The following is a 12,754-nucleotide window of genomic DNA, read 5'->3' as shown; positions in this document are numbered from 1 at the left end:
CAGGTATTTATACACAGTAATAAGATCCCCCCTGAGCCTTCTCTTCTCCAGGTTGAATGATGGTCCCAGCTCCCTCATCCTCTCCTTGGATGTCAGATACCCCAATCCCTTAATCATTTTAGTGGCCCTTCACTGGTGTCACTGCCGTATGCCCCCATCTTCCTTCTGCTGAGGATCCCAAAGCTGGACACAGCACTCTGGATGTGTCTCACCTGTGCTGACTAGAGGGAATACCTGGCGTACTCTGGCATTTACAAGGATAGATAAAGTCCCACATCTAAACCATAGCCGTCTCGCATCCGTGAGCTTTGCCAGCAAAATCATTTGCTTGTCCACTAGATTGCCAGTAAATACAGTTCATGAACTTCGTCCAAGAACCAATCCCAGGGGGCCCTACGCACAAAAGCACTTCCTAGTAGGATCTCCCCACATATTCATAAAACTGAGCCCCTTAGTAGGAGTGTGTTACACATAGCTGTATCAAATGAGTTGCATTTGCAGAGAGCCAGGTTAACAATAATCCTTGCTGTGCAAACCTCGCTCCTCGTGCTAGCAGATGCCAGCTGGTTCTGGGGAGCTGACTCACTGTTGTCCAAGGGATACAGAGCTATGCAGCTGAAGCTGGGAGCCTGCACAGTGTCTCATCCCAAAGGTGGGGTACAGGCAGGGTAGTTGTCCTGCCCAGCAGGACGTGGCTTTAGCTACTGTTAAGAAATCCTTTCATCTTCTCTTTCAGCAGGAATGATTGCCCAGCACAATGGGCAAGTGGTATGTGGCTGAATTAAGAGGTTTTTTTACCTGAGGGCCAAGGTAAATCCTTGCTTCTAACCTTATTTTTTTCTGTTTCTAGTGCATCCACCGAGATGTAAAGCCAGAAAACATTCTGATAACAAAGCACTCGGTCATCAAACTTTGTGACTTTGGATTTGCTCGCATACTGAGTAAGTGCCGACTTACTACTTAGCGGATTGTTAACACACGTGAAAGCTCAAATGAAGTGTAGGATCAGGCTTTCAAACACCAGTAAAGACTCACTTGTTTTTGTCTGATGCACGTGTAAATCATCCTGTATAAAGGCTGTCATGTTTTCACAGAGAAGCTCTGCTAAAGGCTGGGTAGAGATCCCCAAATCAGTTTAAAGGGAGCTAGCCCAGACACCACGATGCCAAGTCCCTGTGTAAACAAACTCCATTTGAGCTCCCTGCTGGTGCAGCTGAGCTGCTGGTGGTGCTGGCGCTGGTGGATGGAAGTCGGCCTTGGGCATCTTGGAGCTGCCCAGCCGTTGCTTACGTAATGGTGGAGACACAGCTGGAGTTCCCTGGCAGGAGCAGCCCCTCTGGCAGAAGGTGCTGTCTCCGCAAACAATGGCTTCACATTTTCCGTTGTAAATAAACCCCCTAGTCTGTTTTTTTTTTTATTTTAGCTCTTGTTCAGACAAATCATGTGGGCTTTGAGAACTGACCACTGGCTGGTGCAAGGCTCTGCTGTGGAGCTCTGCGTATTTTTCATTTGGAGAAAAAGATGGTCTTGATTTTTGCCATATCTTTAGTCTTTCCGAAGTCGGGTTCTGCTAGTGGCCAGTGATTCACCCTGTTCCTGTAGCTATTGCCTGCCCAGGAGATGCCCCAAGATGTGTAACAACTGATGGCAGCTCATCTGCATCGTTCTGATCGCACATTCCTGTCTGTTTCTCTCCTTCCTGACTGCAACCTAGCTGGTCCGAGTGATGATTACACAGACTATGTGGCTACCAGGTGGTACCGCTCTCCGGAATTACTTGTGGGAGACACCCAGTACGGCCCTCCCGTGGACGTGTGGGCGATAGGCTGCGTCTTCGCAGAGCTGCTATCCGGGGTCCCCCTGTGGCCTGGCAAGTCTGACGTCGACCAGCTGTACCTCATCCGGAGAACCCTGGGTGAGTGACCCCTCTGCACTGGGCTTCCCGATGCCTTTGGCAGGACTAGAGCTTGCCCAGGAGGACTTTCCTCTGTGGTGTGTATTGGGATTAGCCAGGAGGTGAATTTACCCAGTGGATCTCTCCCTTTAGTAGGTGCTGGCTTTATTTGAGGTGTTACTGTCCTTGAAAGGGAGCTGGGTTTTCCTGGCATGACTTGCACATACACACCTTGTTAGGAGGTTGTGTAGTTGGAGTCACAGATGCTGCTGCAGGTCCTGGCGGGATTTGGGGAAATGAAGTTGGCATCTACGTGTGTGGTGACTGTTCTTCAGAAAAGGGTCTGTGGGGTAGAATTGGTTTCAGCTTGTATGAGCCAGCAGGGCCAGGCTGTGCCTAAAAGGCTCACAACGGACAGGGCTGCGTAAGCAGGATCATTGCCTGCAAACTGCCTGAATCCGTTCTTCCACTCTCTTTAGCAGTGGTGGCCCCTGGGAAGCTGGGTCTGGTGCTGGGCAGTTTAAGATGTGGGATGTGTTAGGTGACCACCGGACGACCCTCCTAGTCCTTTGGGGTGGCTCGGTGAGTACCGGGGTGTGGGGAGCACAGGGCCAGCCACGCAGGAGGCACAGAAACACCTGCCTCTGCTGCTGTCCTTTCCACGTCTTCAGCTGTCTCCACACAGACAGAAAAATGAGGTGCCTGTATCAGAAAGGACCAGGAATGTTTTGCGTAAAGGTTTGAAAGATCCAGGTATTTTTCAGGGTTTGGTACCAAGGAAAGTGGTCCCTGCCTCTAGAAAACGAATAGTTGGATTTAGTTCATCACAGCTTTGGAGGTCTCGTAAACATTGCTGATGCCTGTTGATGGCTGTGTGCTTGAGAAAGAGAGTGTGAACACTGAAGTTTGACTGTTCCACCTGTTTGTCTATATTCACCAAGGCATTTTAGGAGCTGGATTTAGAGCAGAGGTTAAATAAAAAAGCCATTATCCGTGTTAACACTGAAATTAATCCAGTCTCATTGATTCGATTTGATATTGGTGTGTAACATCTGATTTCTCAGACAGAAAGGAACAAACCCCCACTTTCAATTGAAATTTGTTGTAATGAGTGAGAATTGTAATTTTTACTGAGCAGTTTATAAAACTGTGAAGGTGACTAATGGCTCTAAGCAGATAAGCTCCTTAGCTAGAAATATAGTTAAATGTTGATTGCTTCATCCTCCAGAATACATTTATACCATGTTAGGTAAGTTATAATTTATTTTTAATGATAGGGTTTCAGCCAGAGGAAATGGTCTTTTGATCCAGGTGATGGACTGAGGCAGTGTTTACAGAGAAAAGCTCCTTGGTCAAAGCTGTGTAATTATGATGGTTTGGCTATTGTACTGGCTCTTTTGTTATGGGGTTGATTTTAACATTTTGCTTGCTCTGAGCTGCTCTAAGCTTCAAAAAAAGGCCATGAAGCTGCATTGGGGAAAAGCGACAGCGTGTTCCTGTTGGTGCTGCATTTCAGCTCTTTTCTATACAACATGCTCCGGAGTGTACAAAAAGAATTTCACCCAATATGAGTTAAATTTTAATGAAGCTGGAACACTTGCGGTTAGCCTGTCCCATTCCAGCAGTCAGAGAAGACACAACTGTTTATGCAGACAGCCTTCCTCTTGGGAACCCTTTTCTTTTGAAGATGCTGAAACACAGCATTACAGCCCTGTTCACCCTCCCTCGAACCGAGCATGCCAACAAAGCATGCCCACGCTGCCGGGCAGCCACTTCCAAAACAAACAGTGGCTCCTGCCTGTTACTCATCAGAGCCCTGGGCTGGTCCATCACATCTGATGTGAGCAGAGGAGTTAGCTGCTGATCTGGTCTTGCTTAATTAATGCTTTGGGAAGGATCCCTTGGCTGAAGCTCAGTGCTGTGGCACGGCTGGAGTTTCAGATCCTGGTAGGTGTTTGCACAGCACCCTCTAGCTATGATGCTGAGACGCTTTCCCCCACTCACCCACACACAGATCTTGAGTTCGGCCAGCCCACGGTGGAGATACAGGTGCTGGCACAGTGCAGTCGTGTTCGTGCCACTTAGTCCCTTGGCCACCTCATTCCCTGGTGCTGTATTGAGGGATCTTTTTGCTAGTGCAAATCCAAATTTTCATTTACCCAAATAATGCAGTGATAGGATCTAGGTGTTTGGCATGGGGAGATACACAGAAATATGGATTTTTCAAGGCCCCCAGCTATAGTGGCCACAGTTCGTAAAAGCCTCTCTGCTGCACAGCACAGAAGCTCAGAGCCTGGAAGATGCACAGTAGCTGGGTACTCCTGCTCCAAAAACTGCTCCCACCAGCTGAATTTCTTTGAGCTATTTACATCATGAGGCCCTGGGCAATTGTGACTGCGGGCAGCTGGAGCTGTGTGGCCCTGCCCTTCATTCAGCACAGTCGCACGACTGTGGGATCACCAATGTCCTGGACGGATGTTAGTTTTCACAAAAGAACGTTTTGTCAGCTCACTTGATGGTACTCCATCTCCTTAGGTGTTCTCTCAGATGGCGTCAACCTTGTTAGAGGATATAAGCTTGTTCAGTGCAGGCACTGTAAAAACAGCAAACTAATCCAACTTTGTTTTTTTATTTTTGGTGAAAGGGGATCTTATTCCCAGGCACCAGCAAGTGTTCAGCACCAACCAGTTCTTCAGCGGGGTAAGAGTTCCAGACCCAGAGAGCATGGTAAGAGCTCCCTCCAGACGCATTTCCCTTGAGCCTAGCGCTGACCAGCAATCTACCTGCAGTGCTAAGGAGACATGGTGTTTGGACAGAGAAGCGTTCCTGTTTCCTTTCACTCGGAGTATACGTGCTGTCAGCTTTGGAAGTAGAGCTGGAAAAGCCTCGCTTGCTCAGCTTGACCAGTCCTTTGTTGCGCAGCATTTCTTCCCTATCCCAAAGCTTTGCCCTCTACTTTGCCTGTGTACACTAGAATGTTATTTGGAGGCGGCTGAACCCTTCTCATGATATTTTAACCAATACCCGGTGTAAAAGCAGTCAGACAAATGGTTAAGCTCTGCTCCTTCTCCCCCTTGCTGGTGGCACAGCAGCCAACCTACCCATCCTCAGTAATGCCAGGCAGCTCCCCTCCAAGCAGAGAAGTGACAAATGCATTTTATGAGGTACAGGTCATGTTGCTATGGAAAGCTGGTTCTCTGTACACTAATGAATGAAAAACTTGCTAATATGAGTACACTCACTGGTTTTTTTTCCCTCCAGGAGCCGTTAGAAGTGAAATTCCCTAATATTTCATACTCTGCTGTAGCTCTCATGAAGGTAAGAAAACTACAGCTAGTGGACGAGCTCTGCACTGAGACTTAGCAAATGCAGCCTGTTTTGCTTATCCAGCTGGTAAATGGTTTGAGAGTTGTCTACTGCATTACCAGAGATTCATTGAAAAACAGAGCTGGAGGGGATTTGGAGAGGCCTTTTAATCCACTCATCTTTACCATGGAGGTGGAAAACATACGATTCCCTTATTAAGATGCAGTGAATGGAAACGGTGAGGATGGACACATTAAAAAGAAGGTGCAGCTGTGGATAGTATTAGCCACACTAAACACTGGAACAATACAGCTAGTGCCATAGTGGATTCCCCTGTTTAAGACAATTGTTCTAGTTCAAATGAAAGTTAAGGACTTAACTGGTTTTTGAGGCTTGATGGTTTGCTACGCCATACAATTGCAGCTCTCCCTCTGGCCACAATTTCTATTGCTGCCTTGTGGCACTTGTTCAGTATTAGCTGCTTCACAAGCTTTGTGCTGACTCTGAAAAGCCACTCTTAGAATCCATTAAAAAAAAAAAAAGACTAACACATGTATCTATGTGAATACTCGTTGGCTGTGGTGAGTAGCTGGAATTGTGCAGACCTGTTTAACAAGTGTTCTGTGTGATCCTTTACTTCATCTTTTCAAAGGGTTGCCTTCGTATGGACCCTGCAGAGAGGCAGACATGTGAGCAGCTGCTGCAGCATCCCTATTTTGACAGCATTAGGGAGGCAGCGGATCTGGGGAAAGAACATGAAAAAACAGCTCGGAAACCAGCCAGGCTGACTCGGAAGCACATGGCAGGGGTAACATTTTCATAGTAGTATTTAATGTTCTGTGCCTGAGGAGGGGGCTGGTTCTTTTTGTTTGGCTCCCAGGAGGTGGGCTCCTGCTGGCAGTTAATTGTGAGAGAGGGCTCCTATATTGGACCGATCTTAATTTTAGCCGGAGGAGAAGATGCCCCTCTTGGCTAAGGAATAACTCAGTACAAACTGAATTCTGCAGCTCCATTGGGTCACTGGGGATAAGCAGCACAGCGATGTGAAAGATCAGGTTTATCCAGGAATGTGTGTTCCTGACAGAGTATAGCAGGATAGCTGAACAAACCGGATGGGCTTGCGTGGCTAGTTTAATCTGGAGTTCTCTGGGATCTTTTTGCTGCTTTTGAATCCCAAATTATGGAGATGGCAAAAATGCCCAGTTCCATTTGTAACTGCTGATGGGATGCGATCCCTTACCCCGCTCCGCGTTACAAAACGCACTGGGTGTTTCTGCGGCTGGAGTTGCCAAGGGAATGTCTCCCTGCCACTTCAGTCTTTCCAGATTCCAGCCCAAGTCTGCAACTCCAGCCTCAGGATGAGAGTCATTCCGCAGTTCGTTCTTCCCGTGAGCCACATTCCCCATGGCAGCTGTAACACTGAACTGGTAACGTGCAGGGCAGTTGGGGGTGTAGGGTGGAGAACTGCTACAGCGTATAAATTCCTGAATCAAAGCGACTCATCTCTTCCATTTTCTGTGACTTGGGATATAACAGTAATATTTTTCTTGCCCCGAATGACTGGAAGACATACCTTTAACGAGCTGTTGTGGTTGCAGCCCCGTTGTAGAACACCAGATCCGTGACTCTTAGCGTGAAAAGTACAGGGTTACAGTGTGCACAGTTTTATCGCTTACATTCCTTTTTGAAAAATAAAATGCATGCTTTGTTCTCATTTCCAACAAATACACACTATGTAACCTTTCCTTTAGTTACAGCACTTGCCTCAGTTAACCAGTAGTAACGCTCTGCCGGCTTTGGACAGCAAGAAGTACTGCTGCAAAACAAGGAAATCAAACTACCATTTCCCTAACATCTAACCAGATGGCAGATTAAAAGCTATTTATTGTTCAAGTCATTCAGAAGTTATAAAAGGAGGATACGTGGTGGAAAACTAAATTAATACATGTTATGGCAGATACAAAAGTGGTCTGTAAAGTAATGTACTCGGGGTTGGTAATGAAAGGAAGCGATGCACGGAGAGAACTCCAAGCTCACGTTAGTCAGCGTTCTGTGTACAAAGGAAAATACATTTGGTTTGCTTTCGTTCATGATTGTATACATATTTCAGGATTACTGCAACCTCGTGTTTACAGTGTGAGTTTAAAAACCGTTGCATATCTATCCCCTGTATTTCAGACTTGGCAGAAGAACTGCAACCTTGCCAAATAAATCAGAGTCCCGCTGTGTCAAAACAGCAATACTGCTTTAGGCTGGGGCTTAAGTCCCTGATCCCGCAAGGAGCTGTAAAGGTATTGCCGATGCGAGTAGAAGACAAATGTGTGTTTGTAGAGCCAAGCCGGATGAGAGGCTACCTGTCTGCTCCAGTTAGTTACAAACCTGCTGAAATAATAGCACTGCTTTAAAGATACGTCTATGTACTACATTTATAGATCACAAAGTATTATAAGTACTGGTCATGACAGTGGAAGGCTCGACAGGCACCAGGAGGAGAACATAGAAACAATAAAACCAGGTGTTTCTTCAGTCTTTTAGAGTTTCTCCTGCCTGTTTCTTCCTTGCATTATGAGGTTGTTTTTATTTGCTGTTTCTGTCAGTAGTGAAGTCACTTGCCTGTAGTGTTAACAGAAATTGTTTTTATCAAACATAATTCATTAACATGACATTGGCCAGACACAGGCAGGAATTCTACCTAAGCATATGTATTAAAATGATTCTTGGGTTTTGTGTAATCTCAGGATGTACTATCGTGTTGATTTTGAATAAAAGAAATGTAGCTTGTTTTTCCAATTTACTGGCTGTGTTTTACTGTGCAAAATTTATCTGGGCAAGGAACATTCTCTTTTTACTTGAAACCTAGAGCAAGAATGTTTTCTTTTCCCAGTACTGTTCTGTGCTCAACAACAGTAGAAGCAATTTCAATGGGAGAGATGCCATATCCTCACAGAGGGTGCCTGTCTACCTTCTATTTCATATTATAATTCAATATATTTTAATCTTGTACGTCGTGTCCATAGGTAGTTTTGGTTACACTCCGAAAGCTTTGGCGTTCCAGTATCTTCTGCATGGATATTCAGCCATCTAATCCTGTACACGTGCAGGGCACCACAGCATGCACATGCTGCCTGCAAGCAGGAGGCAGCATGGGCCGGAGGGAATTTCATTTCTGGACACCATTCCTGCCCGCTCTGCACTAGGAGATACCAAGAAGAATCAGCCCCATGATGCAGCTAGGGCAAAATGTTATCCTTTCCGGTGCTTGGCATCGTTTCCCTCAGAGGACAAGCTGACAATCAGGGCTAAGAAAAGAGACTCTCAGTTACGCAGAGGTAGCCATGTCAGAGACGTCACTATGAAATCTGCTTTCCTGGAGTTGCTGCCCACTGCCTTTCTCTCCCCTACCACACCAAAGCTAGGAATTTGACTAAAAATGCTATATTCTTCCTGAGGACGAATCATTCTTTTATTTAGCAGGAGTGATACAGACGCAGCTAAAGCGGTACGCTGAACTAGTTTAGTCCATGTCAGCAAACAGCAAAAATGTGTGCAAGGGCGTATTTAAGAGACCCTGCTTCTCCACAAATACAGCAAAGTTCAGTTCATCGGCTCAGTGTTTATGAGAAGGCGAGGCTGCCTGTCTGTAGGTCAGTCCATTTAAAACAAGCAAAGGCTACGTGAGTGAAGAACAGAAAACAGGCCCATAAGCTATTTTATTGAATTGGCACCCATTGACTGGGCGAGATTCTCAGAGAGTAAACAGCTCTCATTCCCACAGCAGCAACAACATGCAAGAGAAGTCCGCAGCGCTGCCGTTTCACAACACTGACGTTCTTCTCACTGTCATTTTGCACAAGCATTCCTGTGCAATAAAATATCTGAAAACTTCTAATCGATGTACTAACAGCTTCCTATAAAAACAGGGGAAAAAATGCAGTTTAAGTTTAATAAAACTTAATTGCATAATTTGTCAAAAGATTGCATACAGCTTTTAAGGCTGGATTGGGAGATCTGGGCTTATTTCCATACCTGGAAATACAGCAGTGCCTACAACTTAATTTATGCAACATACGATAAGTACTATGAAAACAAATACATCTCAATTAAGTGCAATTGTGTTTATTCTAAATCCAGCTCCAGCTCAAGGTTTGGCAGCGCCTGCTGAAGGACGTGAGCAGTAGTTTTTTTCTCTCTTATTCCAGGAAGGTCACTCAGATACAAATATTCAAGGTTCCTATAAATATTTAAAAAGGAAAGTCAGCAACTACTCTTTAACAGTTGACACAGAAATTAGACAAAGGATTATTCTACCATAGTTATTTTGAGTATTTTAAAAGGTTACTAGTTGTAATAGAAGCTTTTTTTTGAAGTGGGTACTTAATGTTTTTAGCTCACCAGAAGTCCAGTCCTTCTACACAGCTTAAAAAGAAATCCTGGACCCCCACATCATGAAACTGCCTTTATATTAAATAGTGTTTGATAATTTTAATAGCAATTTAGTGAAAGTTATTTTAATGTAAACAATATAGTAATACAGAATGTCCTTAATAATAACTTCCTGTAGGATGAAATGCAAGCCACGGCATCACCCATTTGTAGATGTCTGTTAACTTCACATAATACTAAACAGTTCCGAGTTACTTTAAGGCCGTGGTTCAGTAAAGCACCTAGGGATGTGCTGCAGAGCTCCAGCAGTGCACAGTATCCAACCCAAGCTGCTTCCTGCGCCTGGGTGCTGGAAAACACAGCTCTGCCCTAAGACCTCTCGGGCTACAGAAAGCACGAGGTAACTGAGCGATAGGAAGCAGTGTGAGGTATAGAAAGACAATAAAAGTTACAGGAGGCTGTCAAAGCCTGCCCTGAAAAGGAACTGCAGCAGCGGGGTCAGAAGTGGAAACCAAGGTGCTCATTAGTTACTTATTCTCAAGCAAAACCCACCTCATGTGCCAGCGTGAAGGGAAGCTGTACACATGCATCGCTCCTGCAAAGGGCGTGCATCAACAGAGAGCACGTATCCTGCTCTAATTTGTGCAGCAATCAACGTGGCCTAAGTTACTTCAAGTGTAAACGGGAGATGCTGTGCTCCACCCTGAGGGCAGAAGCCCAACTATGGATTCAGGTACTGCAGTGGGTGACTGGCTTTCTCGGCTGCAGGCCTCAGTGCTACACAACTCCCTGACACCAGCCTTAAAAGGCTGATTAATATGTGTATGTTAATTGACGTGTCTTTTCTTTCAGAGCTATCCACAACACTGTCTTCAACCACGCTTGAAAAAACATTTCCTGCAGTGGCAGTGCCATCCCTCCCAGGTGGTCACCCGGGTCAGTCCCCAAACCCAGTCACCCTGCAGCCACACATGCGTCTGAAAAAGCCCTTCCAGTCAACATCATTCCAAAACCGTGTGGTGGTAACAGCTAGGGAGCTAAGAGCTCAGCAGCTCACGTACGTCAGCTTGTGAAGTGCAATGATGCCTTTATCTGTGACATTCCCACAAGAAATGATCTTCAGCTGGAGGAGACTTTTCTGTAGGTTCTTCGTCTCGCTGAGCCTCTGCAGGCACTCATCCTGTATGTAAATACATTTCTGCAGCTTGATTTCTGTAACGTGTTCAAGACCATCTGGAAAGACAAAAATTAGTATTTGCTTCAGAATACCAGGAACAACCTGTACTACTTGGCAAGTTCTCAATTTAGTAACTGCCTTCAATACCACACAGCAGCACACTCCTTTACACAGTGCACAATATACTTCATGCACAATGAATCTCCAAAGTCCCTTCATGGTATTTCAAATATAGGAAACCCCCAGCGTCTGTATCCTTTTGGTAAGATTCTAAGAGCTTTGATGTGGGTAAGTAGCAAAATAAACTCTACAAGTTTGGGTGATAAACAGTGACTCTGACTTAGGAACATACTAATGCAGGAAATTCAAGGGCCCCTGCCAATGAAAAAATAAAACGGTTTGTTCCCCATTTTGTTTTTTGTTATTTAAAGGAGACCTGAAACACTCTTTTAATCTCTTATTTTGTAAGAAACAGAGAGCTTGCTTTTTTTTTGGTCTTTGAAGACATCATAAATGCCTGGAGAACAAGTAGTGTTACGACTTCACACACACCAAAAACATCACTTGGTTTAGAAGAAAAAGAATATTTAAAGTAGTGCTTTTTGCTGCCAACTACTTAACTATGAACTCAACAACCTAGCAAATCCTTGTCGCACTTCCTTAGTGCTACTGTCACTTCAACTAAGAGCTGAAGTTCCCAATCTCTTTCTGCTTCACACCACACCCCCAGCAAAATCTTAGGAAATGCTGAATATTTGTAGAGTCATTTTAAGGAAGAAAATAAGAAAAAAGGAAAAAAGGAAAATTTCAAAAGATTTCTCTATATCTTACTATGGAATGAGAAAATGACACGGTTATTCATATTTTGATGCAACAGAAAGAACTTAGACCATTCAGTATCATCTTTGCACAGCTGTGTCTATGTTACCCAAATAGTCAAATCCTCTGTACATGATGCAAGAGTCAGTGGCATTAATTGCTTCTATCTTGTATTTCCCCAAGGGCCCCGTTGGGAGACCGTTGTAGTCCTGCTGCCATTTCTGATAGCCTTGATAGCGCACCAGGGCACCACATCGCAACAGCCATTCCGAGGCTGCCCTGTCAGGGCCAACGGCTTGTATACGCTCGTAGTCCACTCTGCCAAGACAGAAAGAGCACTCACACAGTTTCTATAATGTGGCAGATTTATTGTCTTTATGATAATACTACCCCACAACAAATACTTGGGTATGCACATGATAAGATGTCAGAAAAGTAGGAATACAGTTTACTGGAAGTGCTTTACATGTAATTATTTGGATTGTGCTGGTTCTTAATCAGTCTGGCATAAGTTTTTTTAAAACTCGTTTTAAATGGCAGTTACTTTTAGTAAAAAAAAGGAACACAAATGCAATTTGACTTGGCATGTGTTAACCCAATTGATTGTTTCCTTTCATGTCTGTAAGGAGAGATCAAAAACGCCTTTCTCTACCCAGAGTAAGGCTTTACAACAATTGCAAATTTGTCCCCCAAACATATTTTGATTATATAAAAACTGAACGTTGCCTGTCACGTGTATGTCATTCCTGAAGCCTTCATCTCAACAATGACAATATTTCAAAAAGACACACTTCAGCAATTAGTTAAAATCCCTGCGTCCATTCAGTTAAAGGATACCTTAGGCTCGGGAGAATGCTGAAGACGGCAGCAGAGACCTGCAAGAGACTCCTGTCTGGTTGAGCTTCCCGCCCTACTACAGCAATCAGCTGCACCATGCAACCCTTTCCACAGAACTAGAAGACATATGGCAAAGCTATTAGCTAATGGTGAAAGTTATGGGCAGAGAAAGTTTCACAGAGAAAGGCTGTATCTTTCTAAAAGTAAAGGAGAAACCCTCGTGTGGCTGAATCACATCATAAACGATGGGTTGGTTAGATGCTTTTCTGAATAAGTAAAGGGGGCATGGTCATGCTACTGGTTTAAATACTGTTGGGGGGCAAAGGAAGACCGGCATT

The 12,754-nt window shown here is 44.7% G+C and overlaps 2 protein-coding genes across 2 annotated transcripts in view; one reads left to right on the top strand and one right to left on the bottom strand.

Annotated features, from left to right (window-relative positions):
* Positions 1-7,059, top strand: part of CDKL1 (cyclin-dependent kinase-like 1 (CDC2-related kinase)) — a gene marked incomplete at its 5' end in the record, with an annotated part of 11,222 nt that extends 4,163 nt beyond the window's left edge. Inside the window, 6 exons of the mRNA XM_010292880.1 lie at positions 851-941; positions 1,715-1,915; positions 4,539-4,621; positions 5,156-5,212; positions 5,853-6,008; positions 6,952-7,059. Of these exons, the coding sequence (XP_010291182.1) occupies positions 851-941; positions 1,715-1,915; positions 4,539-4,621; positions 5,156-5,212; positions 5,853-6,008; positions 6,952-7,059 (696 nt within the window). The remainder of the gene's footprint in view (positions 1-850; positions 942-1,714; positions 1,916-4,538; positions 4,622-5,155; positions 5,213-5,852; positions 6,009-6,951) is intronic.
* A 2,078-nt stretch (positions 7,060-9,137) lies between these two features.
* The window catches only part of ATP5S (ATP synthase, H+ transporting, mitochondrial Fo complex, subunit s (factor B)), a 4,044-nt gene continuing 427 nt past the window's right edge, over positions 9,138-12,754 (bottom strand). Inside the window, exons 2-4 of the mRNA XM_010292879.1 lie at positions 11,689-11,897; positions 10,645-10,816; positions 9,138-9,431 (exon numbers count right to left, since the gene is read on the bottom strand). Of these exons, the coding sequence (XP_010291181.1) occupies positions 9,317-9,431; positions 10,645-10,816; positions 11,689-11,897 (496 nt within the window). The 3' untranslated portion in view covers positions 9,138-9,316. The remainder of the gene's footprint in view (positions 9,432-10,644; positions 10,817-11,688; positions 11,898-12,754) is intronic.

This window comes from Phaethon lepturus, unplaced genomic scaffold (assembly GCF_000687285.1).
Source record: "Phaethon lepturus isolate BGI_N335 unplaced genomic scaffold, ASM68728v1 scaffold52768, whole genome shotgun sequence".
NCBI classification, from domain to species: domain Eukaryota; kingdom Metazoa; phylum Chordata; class Aves; order Phaethontiformes; family Phaethontidae; genus Phaethon; species Phaethon lepturus.
The sequence above is the reverse complement of the archived record's forward strand: the minus strand, read 5'-3'. Positions and strand labels throughout refer to the sequence as shown.